The sequence below is a fragment of the Hypanus sabinus genome, chromosome 8 (assembly GCF_030144855.1).
Source record: "Hypanus sabinus isolate sHypSab1 chromosome 8, sHypSab1.hap1, whole genome shotgun sequence".
NCBI lineage: Eukaryota > Metazoa > Chordata > Chondrichthyes > Myliobatiformes > Dasyatidae > Hypanus > Hypanus sabinus.
The window spans coordinates 139,186,751-139,206,614 of NC_082713.1; the positions used below are offsets into that span (position 1 = coordinate 139,186,751).

At 42.4% G+C, this 19,864-nt stretch overlaps 1 protein-coding gene across 5 annotated transcripts in view; it reads left to right on the forward strand.

Annotated features, from left to right (window-relative positions):
* LOC132398481 (protein bicaudal D homolog 1-like) overlaps window positions 1–19,864 on the forward strand; it is a 241,590-nt gene that overhangs the window by 88,114 nt on the left and 133,612 nt on the right. For all 5 annotated transcript variants that reach the window (XM_059977997.1, XM_059977993.1, XM_059977994.1 and 2 more), the window contains exon 2: window positions 5,182–5,394. In XM_059977997.1, coding sequence (XP_059833980.1) covers window positions 5,182–5,394 — 213 coding nt within the window. The remainder of the gene's footprint in view (window positions 1–5,181; window positions 5,395–19,864) is intronic.

Genomic DNA, 19,864 nt, shown 5'->3' on the forward strand with positions numbered 1-19,864 from the left:
TGCATCCTCTATCACCTGCCTGTCCTCCCTCTCACACTGCCTACAAGCTTTCTCAATTTGTGAACCAACCACCCCTTCCTCCATCTCTTCAGTTTGCTTCCCACCCCCAGCAATTCTAGTTTAAACTCTCTCCAATAGCTTTAGCAAGCCTCCTTGCTAAGATATTGGTCTGCCTCGGATTCAAATGCAACCAGTCCTTTTTGTACAGGTCACGCTGCCCCAGAAGAGGTCTTGATCCAGAAATCTGAATCTCTGCCCCCTCTGCTCTAATCCCTCAGCCACGCATTTATCCTCCACCTCATTCTATTCCTATACTCACTATTGCGTGGCACAGGCAGTAATCCCGAGATTACTACCTTTGCAGTCCTGCTTCTCAGCTTCTTTCCTAACTCCCTGTAGTCTGTTTTCAGGACCTTCTCCCTTTCCCTACCTATGTCGTTAGTACCAATATGTACCACAACCTCTGGCTATTCATCTTCTCATTTCAAGATATTGTGGATGCAATCAGAAACATCCCCAACTCTGTCACCTGGGAGGCAAACTACCTTCCGTGTTTCTTTCCTGTGTCCACAGAATCGCCTGTCTGACCCCCTAACTATAGAGTCCCCTAACACCGTGGCCATCCTCTTCCTTTCCCTACCCTTCTGTGCCACAAGGCCAGACTCTGTGCCAGAGACTTTGCTTTCCCCAGGTAGGTCATTCCTCCCCCCCAGCAGACTCAAGCAGGAGTACTTATTGTTAAGGGGGAATGGTCACAGGGTACTTTCTAGTATCTGATTCTGGCCCTTCCCCCTCCTGACTGTTACCCACACGTCAGTCTCCCGAGACCCCGGTGTGACTACTTGCCTATGGCTCCTCTCTATCATCTCCTCACTTTCCCTGACCAGATGAAGGTCATCAAGCTGCAGCTCCAGTTCCCTAACCCGGTCCCTAAGGAGCTGCAGCTCGACGCACCTGGCACAGATGTGGCTGTCTGGGAGGCTGGGAGTCTCCTGGACATCCCACATCTGACACCCAGTACAGAACACCGGCCTCACAGACTTACTTCCTATCCCTCATAAGTAGCTTATCGCCGTTATCGCCCTTGACCCGTTATCGCCGAAGCCCCATTGAACCAAAGCCCTCCTACTCTGTCTCCTGCTTCTCTGTCGCACGCTGTCTTCTTTTAAATCCTTCCTGCTGGTCTAGCTTAAAGTTGAATGTTAACTTTTCTCCCAACTCTTTTCCTTTATCCTTATTTATGATTTATGATGCTCTTTTCTGTGACAGCAAACGGATATGCATTGTATTTTACTGAGTTTTGTCATCTAACAACTTCAAAGGGCTACATCCCATAGATCCCATGTTTTATTATTGAGTATGAGATAGCCAGAAACTGTATAATGAAAGATCCTGAATTCCTCCAGCGGTAACCTGCTCCCGATGTGCCCAGCATGGCTCTTGAGCTAAATGACTGGCAGTACATCATTAATACTTAATAATCTTGACTAGTGATATTCAAAGATGCATGTCAGTGATCTACAACATGGCTTATGGCATTTAAGACCATAGACCATAAAACAAAGGAGCAGAAGCCGGCCATTCGGCCCATCAAGTCTGCTCCGCCATTTCATCATGAGCTGATCCAATCTCCCCCTTAGTCCCGTTCCCCCGCCTTCTCACCATAAACTTTGATGCCCTGACTACTCAGATACCTATCAATCTCTGCCTTAAATACACCCAATGACTTGGCCTCCACTGCTGCCTGTGGCAACAAATTCCATAGATTCACCACCCTCTGGCTGAAATTTTTTTTTTCGCATCTCTGTTCTGAATGGGCGCTCTGCAATCTCCAAGTCATGTCCTCTCGTACTAGACTCCCCCGCCATGGGAAACAATTTTGCCGCATCCACTCTGTCCATGCCTTTCAACATTCAAAATGTTTCTATGAGTACCCCCTTATTCTTCTAAACTCCAAGGAGTACAGTCCGAGAGCGGTCAAACCTTCCTCATATGTTAACCCTCTCATTCCTGGAATCATTCTAGTGAATCTTCTCTGAACCCTCTCCAATGTCAGCACAACCTTTCTTAAATAAGGAGCCCAAAACTGCAGACAGTACTCCAAGTGAGGTCTTACCAGTGCCTTATAGAGCCTCAACATCACATCCCTGCTCCTATACTCTATTCCTCTAGAAATGAATACCAACATTGCATTCGCCTTCTTCACCACTGACTCAACCTGGAGGTTAACCTTAAGGGTATCCTGCATGAGGACTCCAAGTCCCGTTGCATCTCAGAAGTTTGAATTCTCTCCCTATTTAAATAATAGTCTGCCCGTTTATTTCTTCTACTAAAGTGCTTGACCGTACACTTTCCGACATTGTAATTCATTTGCCACTTCTTTGCCCATTCTCCTAATCTATCCAAGTCTCTCTGCAGACTCTCTGTTTCCTCAGCACTACCAGCCCCTCCACCTGTCTTTGTATCATCAGCAAACTTAGCCACAAAGCCATCTATTCCATTATCCAAATTGTTGATATGCAACGTAAAAAGAAGCGGCCCCAACACGGACCCCTGTGGAACACCACTGGTAACTGGCAGCCAACCAGAATGGGATCCCTTTATTCCCACTCTCTGCTTCCTGCCAATCAACCCATGCTCTATCCATGTATGTAACTTTACCATAATTCCATGGGCTCTTATCTTGTTTAGCAGCCTCATGTGCATTTATACAGCATTGGTTGTATAGTAGCGATCGGGATCTATGAGAGCTGTTCGTAGAGTTAGTAAGTCCTAGCTGACCTTCAGAACACCTTGGATTTAACAATCATTTCTAGAAAAACTGTTTGCGAGTGATTGTGTTTGCATCTGCTGATTCCTAATTCAGGATGGATCGGCAGCTTCCGGGCGGCATGAAAAGAAGTGAGAAATTTTATATCTCTGAAAATAGTACAAATCCTAGCTTCTCAATTTTCTGAACTAGAGGTTGTTTCAAAAGAAAGTTATGTGTGTCTCTTTTTGAAAAATCCCAAAGTGCTTCAGAACCAAAGAATTATTTTTGAAGTAGTCTCAGCTGCATTGTACAAAGGCATTCATACAGAAAGCAGCCACAAGCAGCAACTAATAATGATTAATCAATCTGTTTGAAAATATATTAATACAGCGATAAGTATTTGTGAGGGAGCAATAGATAACTTACCAATTTCAATTTAGTACCGTGGGACCTTCCCAATGATGACGCTTCTGATAACGTTGGACTCGCTCTACATTGTATGGAGCAGCAACCTGGGTTTCTGCAGGTACATCTCTGGAGTTGGACTTGAACTTGAAACTTATTGACTGATCAAGCGTGCTCTTCAGTAAACCACATGTGTCATGCCATTAAAGTAGTGGTCGCCAACCCGTCAATCATGATTGACTAGTCGATCTTTGAGACTTTCCCAGTAGATCCCGAAGAAAAAAGAAAAATAAATACACAAATACTGCTGAGAGATTGTTTCCAGGTTGCGGGGTTTTAGTTCCGTTCTTTCTGCCCAGTGCGCATGCGCGTAGCTCCCCTGCACTAAGCAGTGTACTTCAGTGGTCCCCACGAGGAAACGATACGAGTCAGCTGCATCTTTCCTCATTCCCTGTCACGCCCACTGTTGAACTTGAACGCATGCAAGATCATCAGTCGCCTAACCGCAGTGACACCCTCGCACCAAGGATCACTGGTTGGCCTCGGGCGGCCGGCGAGAAATGCCGTCGCTACTGGCCTGGTGCGTGGATAGATGGGCGCCGCCTCTAAACCTGTTTAGCACACCGAATGTTCGTGGGAAATCCGGAGCTAAAATATTTGCAGACGACCTAATTCGGGCTCAGGGTTTCATAAGTAGCAGAGCAGCTATCCCACTGTGATCTACTGAAACAAACTTTTGGCCGATAGATCCTACAAGGGGGGTGGGCACGGGCCCTGTCACACTCCTCGCTTGGTCGGTCGTTCTGTCCAAACTGCGACTGCCACGGCCCCAGTACGGTGACCTTCGGCCCTGACCTTGTCCTCTCACCCCACCCACAACCAGCCACACCTGGCCAAGGCGTCTGGCAGTGGGCAGGCGAGAGCTGGAGATCGGGCCTGGAGGTTGTCCGATGAGACAATGAAGCCTTCAAAACTGCTTTGGCACCTTGAGGCCAAGCACTTAAAGACAAACCTATTGAGTTTTTTAAGCGGAAAAAAACGTGAGCAGCACGGGACAGAAGCTAAGTGCTGAGAGCCGTGAAAACTAAATTGTGGAATAGACTGGACATAAAAAACCTGCTTCGAGTATCGCAGTATTCCCGTCGTGTTTAACACCCCCCCCCCCCCCCCCCACTGTTGGCCAGTCTGCAAGAATATTGTCAATATTAAACTGGTCCACGGTGCGAAAAGAAGGGTGGGTACCCCTGGTGTTTATTCTATTTCCAGGTTGCGGGGTTTTACTTCCAGTATTTTCTGGCCCAGTGCGCGTGCGTGTAATGAATCTGGGGTTGATCTTGCCTTTTACTAAGGCCAAGGTAGGGGATTTTGGGCTTAAAAAGGTTGGTGACCACTACATTAAAGCTTTACTTAGACAAGCCACAACATTTTCGATCAAGTTTCGTCAGAAAAGGCAACAGGTGTTTCAGTGTTGAGTCCTGAGCAATGAATGAATGAATGACACATCTCCAGAGAATTAGACAAACCCACACCACCAGCTTTCAGAACTACATGTTTAGATATATCTTTGTGGTTGTAGGAAGGTACTGTCTACCCTTTACACCATCAACATTAACTGCCTCTGTTATTTTTAATCAAAAGTCAGAGCCAGAATTTGTATCAATTTGCTTTTTGCCCAACCAAGATTGGACTTTTTCATAACTGCCTACTGTTTTCATGGCAATAAAAATAATTATTTCACATTCTATTTTGGATTTGTTTCTAAGGGCTTTGGGGTATTTATATTTTGTGTAATGTTGATTCATTTTATGCCATGTAATTCCCAGACACTGTCAATCAACTGTCTATTCCTCTCCATAGATGGTGCCTGACCTACTGAATCCCTCCACCATTTTGTGTTACTCTGGCTTTCCAGCATCTCTTGTGAAGGTTAACTTCACCCACATTGATCAGTTGCAGTAATGCTCAATAATTCTGTGTGTACACAATCAAAAAGGAGTAAATGTTTCAATGTCTTTATTTTTCAGGCATTTGGACAGGCATATTCCAACCATCGCAAAGTCGCAGAGGATGGCGAGACCCGTGAGGAGACTCTTCTGCAAGAGTCTGCTTCGAAGGAAGCATATTACCTTAGTAAGATTCTGGAGCTGCAGACAGACTTGAAGCAAGCCAGGACCGTTGTGGTAAACGTGCAGTCTGAAAATGAACGGCTCAGTGCTGTTTCGTTGGATCTGAAGGAGGTAATTATGTTGTCTTTGATGCTCCCAGAGCAAACAGCATGGCACCACATGATTCTAGGGAATCAGGATAGGCAAAGATAACAACAGTCACAGAGCTAAGAGTGCACTGTACTCTGCTCTCTTGTTTTCCTCTGAGATGACATGTAGGCCCTTTAGGGATTGAGTTCTGTTCCAGAATGTTCTTTCATTTCTGCCTAATGTATGCTGGGCTGTAGTTACACAAGTGTTCGCAGACCTACAATATTTTGATCAAGTGGTCATTTTTCGCTAATCGCTTCACTTAATGGTTTAGGCGACCATCTGATTACAGGATGGAAGCGTAATTGAATCTGTTTCCACTGGCTTCTTCCCAGCTCAGGTCTTTTCCTAATGGAGCACCTAAAGCCAAACGTAGCTTTCCTACCTCCACCAGAACATTAGAATCTTTAATTATTTTAATATATATCACAACAGATACGCCCACCATGGAACATGGAATACCCTTTAAAACAACAAAATAGTCAATGTTGTGGTGAATTATTTGCTATATCTATATGTAATAAATCATTAGATCAAGAATATGACCTATACATTTATCTTTTTAATACAGATAGACCTCTGTAAATATATTCCCACTACATGTGTCTGTGGGCATTAGTTACCTTGGCAAATATATTCAAGTTTCTGAGTCATTTTATTTTGGGATCTATCCATTCTAGAAAATGTACAGATGAGTCTAAGTGATCAGCTTATTAACTCTTGAGTGCATGGATTAATGCACGTTACCAAAAAGATTCAAAATTTTTTTATTATTAGTCATGATTTGCAGCTTCATTCTTTACAGAAAAGGGTATGATAAAATCAATGGTTTGTATTTATGCACCTGTTCTGTTATTTTTCCCCTGAATTGTCATTGCTTTCAGTAACTTTCGCTGAACTATTCACAAGTGCATCTGAGAATGTCCTCTGAGACATATCTGACAAAGCATTCCTTTGGCACAATCATCTCAAATTCCTCCAACCTTTCCTTTTAGGGAATCAAAGCCTAATGTTTGTAAAACCTTTTGATAATCCATTCTCAGATCACATCAGCATTCTGTACAGTGTCATCTTAAGGTTTATTTCCTAGAAATATTCTCAGTACACTAGGTCAGGTCAACCCAGGGCATATTATAGCAGCAGCAAAAATACCAGCCAACTAGTTTTAGGGATAGTTATTATTATGGTTATCTTTGATTATGTTGCTACCTTTTAGTAATTTGTGCAGATGGACATTCAGTTATATCGTCCAAATCATTAATAAATAAAGTGAACATTTGGGATCCTATTTGCAGAACACTGTTAGTCATTTCCTTCCATTTGAAGTATAAATATACTGCATACTGTCTACTCTTTATTTTAGTCTTTCAAATTCGTCTCTAAATCAGATCAATAATTTCCTTTAGTCTTCTAAATTCATCTCCAAATTGGATTAATAATTTCTTTCTGGCTCTATGGGCATTAATCTAAGAAACTTGTCTTTTATATGAAATGATTTCTGAAAGATCATCTAAACTACTACCACAGACATGCCTGTTTGCTTCTTTAGGTAATTCAAAAGTACCTGTTAGGTACAACTTACACTTTACCAGCCATGTTTTCTCTCATTAGCCCAGATTTCTACAAGTCTTCAGCCACTTTTCCCTAAAGTGTAAATTCCAATAATGATAAAAGATGCTGATCGACCAAAGTTCCCACTTGGAGTATTGCAGTTTACCTCATTTACGTATTCTGGCTTTTATGTGAATGCAGACACACAAAGAGATGAACTCATAGCTGCCTCCTAGGTTCAGAGGAAACTAGTCTGCCAGCATTGCCGCTGACATCCACAATATGTGAACAATTAAATGAAAAGTAAAGTCACAGCGTAAAGGACAAAATACCGATCAGAAAGAGCTTTGGAAGATTACATCTAAAGCCTCTGCCATTTCCCAATCAATTAAACCAACCAGGCTTCACTCTTTAAAAGTCAGGGTGAAGCCTGATTGGTCACTTAAGATCACTATTTTTCTCCTGATGAAGGGTTTCGGCCCGAAACGTTGTCACTACCTCCTCCCATAGATGCTGTCTGGCCTGCTGAGTTCTGCCAGCATTTTGTGTTTTTTTATTTTTCACTATTTTTCAAACTGTTTTCTTGTTTAGTTAACTTTAGTGAATTTCAGTTTTTAATTCATTATCAGTTTCCTTCCAATGTCTGTTGTACTGATGACCTTGCAACATGATACCTGACAAAAGAAGTCAAATAGTTCAACCATCATCACTGTAACTGGGGCAGCTCCCTGCAGAAACTCACTCAAAACCACACAGAAGTTGAAGAACTGGACCACTTACGAAGTGGCTCAAGTGTTGTCATCTTTATGATACTGAATTTATTCTCCCATTTATTTGTAGAATCAGCTTTGAAAATCTATTAATGTTACTTCACTACCTTAAAATTTTCTGAATAGACACCTTGTCTCCCCTTCACTAGAGGACGACAGACATGTTTGAAAAAAATCAATGTTTGCTCATTCATAGGAGCTAAGGTATTTCAGACCAGAAGTAATGAGCTCTGCCAATGGTTGAGAATGCCAAAGAGTATTCATCTAGCGGTGCATAATTTGGAATCTGATTCTCCACAGCATTGGCAACATAACTTATGCTTGTCTGCTGCTGCCTGATTTTGGCTGCAAGTACACAATTACCTAATTAACTTAGACAACATTACAGGAATTTTAAGTCTATCTTTTTGAAAAAGGTATCAACAGTTACAGTTCTTGTACCAGCACAGCAACAAGTGAAAAGCCTTAAGGAAATTCCTTGGAAAACAAAGGAGAGATCATGGATTGTGTCTTCCTAATGAAAATAGTGAACTTTATCAAAGGTGGAATTTTAGTTTTGTAAATTTTGATTTTTCTTCTTACATCCTTTTTGGATTAAACAACTTGGAGAACAAAGCTGTAGTTTTGCTTCTTGGTAGTCTATCTTGGGAATGTTTGTATTGTTGTTCAGTAAATAGAGTCACTTACAAACTTTGCTTTCCCTCATGGCAGCCAAAATCCACAAGGACATTTATCAGTCAAAGCCTCCTTCAGCTTTCCAATATTTTCTATCTGTCCCCAGCTATTACAATGTATTCACTTTCCTCTTAGTGTAACATCTCATTTTTCCATCAAACCTGTCCAACATTTGCACCAAGTTCTTCCTGATCTGCATAAGCTTGATATGAGTTTGGAAGTGCTCTGTTCTGGGGATATTTAATATGATACTGATGCACCTATGACTTGGAAGAGCTTGATGTGATCTCGAGGGCTTCCTACGCCTGATCTGAGAGAGTTTAATACTGATGGGAAAATTTGGTGTTGTACTGAGTTTGTCTGACTTGGGAAAGATATGGCATTGACTCCCCTCAGTAACTGACTTGGAAGCTGGTGTGATATTGTGGACACGCTTAGCCTGACTAGGGAGATTTGATTCTGATATGGAGAGCTCCCAAAGTGGAGAGCTTCAATATGGGATCTGTGATAGCTTGTTATGATATTGATGCTGCTGCATGTCACTATGTTCAGATATGGCCCAAATGCGGAGCGAGAGACACTGAAGCAAGTTGAAAGTTCACAGATCTTAATGTGGACGGAGTTAGAGAGAAAGGAGAACAATAAGGACTAGGCCAAACAGGACCATTAATTAAAACTTTCCAATGGAAAATGAAGCCAACACTGCAGCTAAAAGGAATAACTAAACATAAAATGATTACCGCTAGTCTTCAGAGTCAGCTGACTTGATAGTCCAATTTCTCAGGCAAGGCCGAGTGCAAGCAGGCAGCGAAATGTTGCTGTGATTTGCTCAAGTCTTGACAAATGCTATGACGAAAAGAATGGAGATAAATACCATCACGATGAATTAATAATTAGCTGACACGTGCATATTCACGAACACAATTGCCATATCTGCTGCGCTGCTGAATCTGTGGTTGTGACACCCGATAGCTGACCTGAAGGTGTTGTTGCTAACATTATGCACTTCCTGACCTGGCTTTCTGTCCTAGCAGAGTTTAGTGCAGAGCAGGAGTTCCCTACATCTAACTTATACAGGGTGCCCTATGTATGGTGTTATTATATTTTGCCCCAGCTATAATAAATGCAAAATTCACAAATGTGTAAATACCATCCAAAGGATAAAGTTAGAAAATGGAAGCTTTCTATTAAGCATGGAATTATATAGACTTCATGACCCTTTATTTCCACAGAGCAGTGTAATTCATGTAATCCATGCCAGTCAGCAGTTAGCAGCAGGTCAACAGTTCAAACGCAGGTCACAACATTGCCACTTCAATTATCTGACTGAATACCAGTACTGAGTGGCTTAAATAGTGTACTATTGCTGCCACATGCTGGAGAGTATCAAGTGTTGAGCTAATTATGTCATTATACCTCATGAGCAAGATTTTGAGGGAGAACTAATGAAGAGGTTCTCACTTGTGCCATTATTAGCACATAAAGCAAATCTAAACTTCCAGCATCCCCACCTGGATGGTTAGTTGTATGAATTTACACTCCTCCAGAAAATGAACAAATTGAAATCTTACAGAGAGACTTGCCATTGAACTACAGTGGGTGTGCAGGCTTTAATTAAAAGTAGTCACTAAACAAGCTGCAAAAAAGTAGGGCTGGTGCATTTATATGTATGTGAAATTTTTAACAATGCAATTAGTTACTGTCAAACTGAACATCAGCTTTAAAAATTATGGAGATTTAAAAAGCCAGAAGTTCATTGCATTTCCTCTCTGTTCCTCTTATTTCTCGTTCTTAATTTGCTTTCCCCCTTGTTTTTGTTGTCAGAAATGTTTTTGCACAGTCTGATACCTTGATTTAGGTTCTGCCTGTCTAAATGAGGACACCTTCACCCAGTAAAGAGGACATGCCACTGTATCATGTAGGTTCCAGGTCCCTTGTTCAGAGAGTGATGCTATTTTGATTCTCTAGTAATCACAGTCCAGTACAAAAACCCATAGTATGATGAAGAGCTGGTGCTATTCAATTCCTACTGCCTCAAAATCCAGAAGTTGAATAACAGCTGATTTATTGCTCTTAAGCTTGCAATACATGTGCTGTAATCATCACTATTTCTACACAGATGTCATTGGTAGGGCAAACAATTTATTGCAACACTGCATTGTGTGGCCTTGTAAAGAATTCTGCAATTTTGCATTAAAATATCTGAAATAATAATAAATAAAAACATCATGCTTCTGCTTGGTGACATGATTTGGTTTCCAACTGAGCAGTGCACTAATTTTTAAGATTTCATCATGGTTTTCAATTCCCACACTTGCCTTCAAGCCTCTCCTGCACCCCTTAGCCCGCTATTCCTTCTGAATCTCTGCAACTGCTTGGAGTTGTACAGGCACCACCTCTCCATTGCTGCCCAGCCTCTCCCCTCCACTGCTGTTCCTCCACTAGCAGCTGCTGGAGTCCAGGCCTCTGGAATTTGCCACCTTAGCTGTGGCCTCCTTCAGTCTTTTTATATGTTCCCTGAAAACTACCCTTTGGACCAATCTTTTGTTCATTGCTTTAATATCACATGGATCAGTGTCAAATTTTATTTGGGCACACTTTTGTGACTTGTTTGGTACGTTTTGTTATGTGTAAATGCAAGTTGTTGCTTGAGCAAATCGTTATCATTGTTTGTGTCGATCTGGGGTGTACTTAAAATGAGGCTCCAAATCTTGGCTTGAGTAAACAATCTGGTAGTTAATTTTCTTTGGAGAATTTCCCAATCTTCTGCCATGATCTTGACACTGTATCTTTTGGAAACAGAGATGTGGCAAGACCAGCCACTTATCCAGATTTTCCCTGAAATTACAACAGGATATCTGAAGAACCCCAGGAAAATTCTACCGTTCATTTTAATGGTCTTAAACTGGAACCAGTGAGTCACGCTGCCCAGCAACCCACCTACTCAAACCTAGCCTAATCACAGGACAATTTACAATGACCAATTAACTTGCTAACCTTCTCCCATGTTATTCAAACACAGAGAACTGCATTATAATTTGATGAATAGTCAATATCTTCAACAAATGCTTATTTTGAATTAATTTCTGGTGTTCTCTCCTACCTGATAAAGTTGCATTTACCTTTTAGAGGTTTACTTTCCAGAGGTCCATGTGGTCTGTAGTTCCTCAATCAAGTCAACATCAGTCAATTATAAACAGTGCAGGATCTTATCGTATCCACAAACTTGGAAAAGGCAGAACCAGCAAATGTGGTTGATGTCTCTCTCCGTGACACAGGTGGATTGACACCATATATTGCCCTTACTTGTGCCTGGTCAAAGATCAGCTAATGACAACACACTGAATAGTGAACCGAAGGATCTTTCTGAATTGTTTGGGTTTGCCACTCCTTGTCAGAACATATTGAATCATGTAGAATCTCTTTCTTCATTTTGAATCTGATGGAAAGTATTGGGATAGGTGACTGAAGAGTTGTCAAATTGAGGGAGTGATAAATGGTATGAGGACAGCCCTGACTCGCTAAGGAGAGAGATAGTAGTCTACAAATTAAAGCCTTAGCAAGGCTCATTTTGAAGGCATTAGAGAAGAACTTGCAAAAGTGATTTGGAGAGGCTCTTCACAAGGAACATCTATCAAGTGGGAGGCTTGCAAAAGTATGATAGGGAGAGTTCTGGGACAGCATGTTCCTGTAAGAGTGAAGGGCAAGACTTGGCAGGATTAACAAACCCTGTGTACAGGGGATTTGGAGAGCCTGGTCAGAAAATAAAAAGCATATAGGCAGCAGGGATGAAGTGAATCCCTTAAGTAGAATAAGGGTTGCAGGAGTATACTAAAGAAAATCGGGTGGACAGGAAAAAGGACTTGAGATATTCTTGGTAGACATGGTACAGGAGATTCCTAAAACACTATAAGAATATTAAGAACAAATGGGTAACAAGGGAGAGAATAGGTCCCCTTAAGGATCAATGGATAGATTTATGTGTGGAGCCACAGGATATAGGTGAAGTCTTAAATGAATACTTCTCTGTATATTCAGTGGAGAAAGTCTTCGAAGCTAATGAATTCATGGAGAAGAGCAGGGATGTGCTGAAGCATATTGATATTATGAACAAGGAGCCATTGATGGTCTTGAGGCACATAAAGATGTTTAAATTTCCAGCATGTAACCAAGTGTACTCAACGACAGTTTGGAAAGAATGGGAAGAAATTGCTGGGTCTCTGACAGAGGTCCTTGTATCTTCCTTAGCCACAAATGGAGAACTGGGAGGCTTAAGAGTGCTAATGTTGTGCCTTTATTTAATACAGGCTACAAGGACAAGTCAGGGAATCCAGGTCAGTAAGCTAAATATTAGTGGTGGAAAGTTACTGGAGGGGTTTTGCAAGACAGGATGTTCCACATTTGGAAAGATGAGGAGTGACTTTAAGTATGGTAAATTGTATTTCACACACTTAATTGAGCTTTTTGAAGAAGTGACCAAGAGTATTGATGAGGGCAGAGGTAGACATAATCTATATGGACTTCAGAAAGGTTTTTGACAAAATTATGCATCGGATGCTGGTCCAGAAGGTTGGATCAAATGGGACCCGGGGTGAGCTAGCCAAATTAATCCAAAATTGACAGAAGTTGGTAGCAGAGGGTTTTTTTTTTATAGAATAGAGGCCTGTGACCTGTGGTGCACCAAAAAAGATTGATACTAGATTCCCTGCTATTTGTCTTTATTTTGATGATTTGAATGGACTGTTTAGTAAGTCTGTGGATGACATGAACATTGATGTTAAAGTGAACAATGAAATAGGTTGTCTAAGGATGTAAATCAATTGGAAAAAATAAGCAAAGGAATGGCAGATGAAAATGATCTCAGATAAGTGTGAAGTGATGGATTTGGATTAAGTTTAAACAGGGCAGGGAAGGACACCATGAACAACACAGCCATAGAGAGTGTTGTGGAACTGAGGGGTCTAGGGTACAAGTACACAGTACCCTACAGATAGCCAAGGAGGTGAATGTGACAAGTGACATAAGACATATGACATGTTTGTCCTCATTGGATGGGACAAGTACAAGAGCTGTGTAGCGTGAAAGTGAGACGCACCGGGAATATTGTGTCCAGTTGTGGTAGCCGTACTATGGAAACGGTGTGATTAAGCTAGGAAGGATGTAGGAAGGGTTCACAAGGATGTCACTAGAACTGGTGGGTAAGGAGAGACTTGAGAGACTGGACTCCATTGCCTGTAGAGGCAGATGCTGAAGGATGACCTTATAGAGGTTTTTAAAATCATGAGGAGCATAGAAAAAGTGGATTGTTACAGGGGAGGGTAGTCTAACATTAGAGGGCATAGGCTTCAGTGAGCAGGCCAACATTTAAAGAGAGCATGAGGATCAAGTTTTTCACAGAGATGGTGGTGGATTCGTGGAATAAGCTGCCAGCAGAAGTGGTAAAGGCTTGTAAAAGATATTTGCTCAGGTACATAGGTAAGAAGTCATAGGATATGGGCCAAATACAGCTCAGGAAGGCACCTGAGTCAGTATGGATGAGTTGAGGCAAAGGACCTGTAACTGTGTGTATAACACTGTATCTAGAGTAGAAAAATAGCAGGCAAACTAGCACTGTCTAACTGGCAGACCAATGGTCACAGACCTCCAATAAGGGGGCAGAAAAGCCCTCCATTATCACTCTCTGATTGTACTAGTGCAGGTAAGGAACACAATAACATGGCGTTGCCAAGCTACTTACAGAATAACAACAAAATGTCATTCTCTTCAAGCTTAAATTGATATTCTTGGCATGGAGTAGCTTGTCGTGGGCTCTTTGTTGTACATTATACTGGGAATTTAAGATGAAAGAAAGAATGGCAAGAGCCCTGTTGGATATCACTTGGGAATACATACTTCAGTATATCTTGTCAAAGCAAATAATCTGCAAGTACAACTGAGCATTGAAGGTGAGTTCTTGGCTGTTTTATGTATTAAAGGTGCTCTGAAAATGGCCCTTGAGTTGCGAAATGTACCAACAGTTATCCTCAGGGAATGAGGAACATGTTTGAGGCCCTGTCCTCCACTTTTCTACAGCTGATTTCAAAACCAAAGATGCACCAGAACCCTGAAGTGTAGAACAGATGCAGGGCTAAGATAGGTTACAAAGATGGCAAAGTGGATGGGGAAGGTTTGAAGAAGATGTAATGTCACTGAATTTTGACAAAGTCCCATCTCGGAGATTAGTGCACAAAATTAAAGGACAGGGGATTGGGGGAACTGTACTGACACAATGATAGAACATTTTGACAGATAGGAAATAAGGAAGATAGATAAACAGGTGCCTTTTGGGTGACAGCTAGTGACAGGTTGGGTAATGCAGAGGTTAATGTTGGGACCCCAGTCATTCACAATATCTATTAACTAATCAGATGGAGGGATTAAATGTCATATCTCCCGATTTTTAGATGACACAAATGTGAAGGGTGAAGGAGATGCAGATAAGCCCCGATGTGACAGGTTGAAGGTGTGGGCATATAATGTGGGTAAATGTGAGGCAATCTGCTTTGTGGCAAAAACAGGAAGGCAATTATCTGAATGGTGAGAGATTAGGAAAGGAGGTACAACAGGATCTGTACACCACTTGATGAAAGAAAGCCTGCAGACATGGCAGGCACTTAAGAAGTTAAATGATATATTGGCCTTCATATAACCATATAACAATCACAGCACGGAAACAGGTCATCTCGGCCCTCCTAGTCCGTGCCGAACTCTTAATCTCACCTAGTCCCACCTACCCGCACTCAGCCCATAACCCTCCACTCCTTTCCTGTCCATATACCTATCCAATTTTACCTTAAATGACACAACTGAACTGGCCTCTACTACTTCTACAGGAAGCTCATTCCACACAGCTATCACTCTCTGAGTAAAGAAATACCCCCTCGTGTTTCCCTTAAACTTCTGCCCCCTAACTCTCAAATCATGTCCTCTCGTTTGAATCTCCCCTACTCTCAATGGAAACAGCTTATTCATGTCAACTCTATCTATCCCTCTCAAAATTTTAAATACCTTGATCAAATCCCCCCTCAACCTTCTACGCTCCAATGAATAGAGACCTAACTTGTTCAACCTTTCTCTGTAACTTGTGCTGAAACCCAGGTAACATCCTAGTAAATCCTCTCTGCACTCTCTCTAATTTATTGATATCTTTCCTATAATTCGGTGACCAGAACTGTACACAATATTCCAAATTTGGCCTTACCAATGCCTTGTACAATTTTAACATTACATCCCAACTTCTGTACTCAATGCTTTGATTTATAAAGGCCAGCGTCCAAAAGCCTTCTTCACCACCCTATCTACATGAGACTCCACCTTCAGGGAACTATGTACTGTTATTCCTAGATTTCTCTGTTCCTCTGCATTCCTCAATGCCCTACCATTTACCCTGTATGTTCTATTTGGATTATCCCTGCCAAAATGTAGAACCTCACACTTCTCAGCATTAAACTCCATCTGCCAACGTTCAGCCCATTCTTCTAACCGGCATAAATCTCCCTGCAAGCTTTGAAAATCCACCTCATTATCCACAACACCTCCTACCTTAGTATCATCGGCATACTTACTAATCCAATTTACCACCCCATCATCCAGATCATTTATGTATATTACAAACAACATTGGGCCCAAAACAGATCCCTGAGGCACCCCGCTAGTCACCGGCCTCCATCCCGATAAACAATTATCCACCACTACTCTCTGGCATCTCCCATCTAGCCACTGTTGAATCCATTTTATTACTCCAGCATTAATACCTAACAACTGAACCTTCTTAACTAACCTTCCATGTGGAACTTTGTCAAAGGCTTTGCTGAAGTCCATATAGACTACATCCACTACCTTACCCTCATCAACATTCCTCGTAACTTCTTCAAAAAATTCAATAAGGTTTGTCAAACATGACCTTCCACGCACAAATCCATGCTGGCTACTCCTAATCAGATCCTGTCTATCCAGATAATTATTAATACTATCTCTAAGAATACTTTCCATTAATTTACCCACCACTGATGTCAAACTGACAGGTCTATAATTGCTAGGCTTACTTCTAGAACCCTTTTATACAATGGAACCACATGAGCAATACGCTAATCCTCCAGCACAATCCCCGTTTCTAATGACATCTGAAAGATCTCCATCAGAGCTCCTGCTATTTCTACACAAACTTCCCTCAAGGTCCTGGGGAATATCCTGTCAGGACCTGGAGATTTATCCACTTTTAAATTTCTTAAAAGCACCAGTACTTCCACCTCTTTAATTGTCATAGGTTCCATAACTTCCTTACTTGTTTCCCACACCTTACACAATTCAATATCCTTCTCCTTAGTGAATACCGAAGAGAAGAAATCGTTCAAAATCTCTCCCATCTCCGTCGGCTCCACACATAGCTGACCACTCTGATTCTCTAAGGGGCCAATTTTATCCCTCACTATCCTCTTGCTTTTAATATAACTGTAGAGACCTTTCGGATTTACTTTCACTTTATTTGCCAAACCAACCTCGTATCTTCTTTTAGCTTTTCTAATCTCTTTCTTAAGATTCCTTTTACATTCTTTATATTCCTCGAGCAATTCCTTTACTCCATGCTGCCTATATCTATTGCAGACATCCCTCTTTTTCCGAACCAAATTTCTAATATCCCTTGAAAACCATGGTGCTTTCAAACCTTTAACCTTTCCTTTCAACCTAACAGGAACATAAAGATTCTGTACCCTCATAATTTCACCCTTAAATGACCTCCATTTCTCTATTACATCCTTCCCATAAAACAACTTGACCCAATCCACTCTCTCTAAATCCCTTTGCATCTCCTCAAAGTTAGCCTTTCTCCAATCAAAAATCTCAACTCTAGGTCCTGTCCTGTCCTTCTCCATAATTATATTGAAGCTAATGCTATTGTGATCACTGGACCCGAAGTGCTCCCCAACACATACATCTGCCAGCTGACCTATCGCATTCCCTAACAGGAGATCCAACACTGCCCCATCTCTAGTTGGTACTTCTATGTATTGTTGCAAAAAACTATCCTGCACACATTTCACAAACTCTAAACCATCCAGCCCTTTTACAGAATGAGCTTCCCAGTCTACGTGTGGAAAATTAAAATCTCCCACAATCACCACCTTGTGTTTACTACAAATATCTGCTACCTCCTTACACATTTGCTCTTCCAACTCACGCTCCCCATTAGGTGGCCTATAATACACTCCTATCAGTGTTACTACACCCTTCCCATTCCTCAATTCCACCCAAATAGCCTCCCTAGAGGAGCTCTCTAATCTATCCTTCCAAAGCACTGCCATAAGATTTTCTCGGACAAGCAATGCAACACCTCCTCCTCTGGCCCCTCCTACTCTATCACACCTGAAGCAACTAAATCCAGGAATATTTAGTTGCCAATCACACCCTTCCTGCAACCATGTTTCACTAATAGCTACAACATCATAATTCCAGGTATCAATCCATGCTTTAAGCTCATCCACCTTTCTTACAATGCTCCTAGCATTAAAATAGATACATTTAAGATACTCTCCACCTCCTCCTCTCTTTTCATCCCTAACAATGCATTCAGATTTATTATCCTTTTCTTTCTTCTCCCCTACATCTTCGGGCTGAGCGCATCCCTTCTCCATCACCTGCCTTTCCTCCCTCACACACTGTCTATTTACTTGCTCTACTGGTGAACTAACCTCCTCTCCCATAGTTTCCTCATATTGATTCCCGCCCCCCCCCCCCCCCCCATCTTACTAGTTTAAAGTCTGCCCTGTAGCCCTAGCAAACCTCCCTGCTAGGATATTGGTCCCCCCAGGATTCAAGTGTAACCCGTCCTTCTTGAACAGGTCACGCCTGCCCCAAAAGAGGTCCCAATGATCCAGAAACTTGAATCTCTGCCCCCTGCTCCAATCCCACAGCCACGCATTCATCCTCCACCTAATTCTATTCCTACTCTCACTGTCGCATGGCACAGGCAGTAATCCCGAGATTACTACCTTTGCGGTCCTTCTTCTTAACTGCCTTCCTAACTCCCTATACTCTCGTTTCAGGAACTCTTCCCCTTTCCTACCTATGTCATTGGTACCTACATGTACCATGACCTCTGGCTCCTCACCCTCCCACTTCAGGATAACTTGGACGCGATCAGAAACGTCCCGAACCCTGGCACCAGGGAGGCAAATTATCATCCGGGACTCCCGGTCACCTCCACAGAAACGCCTGTCTGAGCCCCTGACTATTGAGTCCCCTATTACAATGGACCTCTTTCTTCTAACCCTACCCTTCTGAGCTACAGGGCTGTCCTCTGTGCTGGAGGCCCGGCCACTGTCACTTCCTCCAGGTAGGCTGTCCCCCCCAACAGTACTTAAACATGAGTACTTATTGTCAAGGGGTACAGCCACTGGTGTACTCTCTAGTACCTGCCTCTTCCCCTTCCTGACCGTGACCCACCTAACTGGCTCCCGTGGCCCCAGAGTGACCACCTGCCTGTAACTCCTCTCTATCACCTCCTCACTCTCCCTGACCAGGCGAAGGTCATTGAGCTGCAGCTCCAGTTCCCTAACTCGGTCCCTCAGGAGCTGCAGTTCGGCGCACCTGGCGCAGATGTGGACGTCCGGGAGGCTCAGAGACTCCAGGACCTCCCACATCCGACACCGAGAACAACAAGCTGCCTTCACACTTATACTTCCCGAATAACTGAAAATAACAAGAACTAAAAGATAAGCCTACTGTGCCCTCTTCCACCTAAGCCCCCTGAGCCCAAGCCCTACACTCTGCTCCCAGCGCACTCCGCTGCCCGCAAACGAAGCTGACCGCTTCTTAAGGCTGCGTTCTTTTTATATCTTCCCTCCTTCCCAGGCCTCGTTCGCGTGCCTTCATAGTGAGAAGATCTAAGGAATGGAGCAGGGATGTCTTACTGCAATTGTGCAGGAATTTGTTGAGAACCCACTATGAATATTGGGTGCAGATTTTGTCCCTTTATTGAAGGAAAGATGTTGTTGGTATGAAGGGAGCACAGAGAATTTTCACTGCACTGATTCCTGGAGGGGCAGGACTAATGTACGAAGAGAAGTGGGGCTATTGAGATTATTTTCACCGGGATTTAGAAGAATGAGAGGGGTCTTCATTAAAACTTATCAAATCCTGTCAGAACTGGAAAGGTTAGATGTGGAAAGTTTGCTCATGATGGTAGAGTCCAGGGACAACATGAGTCCCAGTGTAAGGATATGGGGTATGCCATTGAGAACTGAGATGAGGAGAAAGAGTATTGAACTATGAAATTCTCTACTACAGAACACAGTTGAGGCAAAGTGATTTACATTTTTTAAAAGTTAGAACAAGAGTTACCTATAGTTCTGCTGGCTAAAAAGTTCAAGGGATATGTGGAAAAAAGCTGGAACTGGGGACAGTGGTTTCCAAAGTGG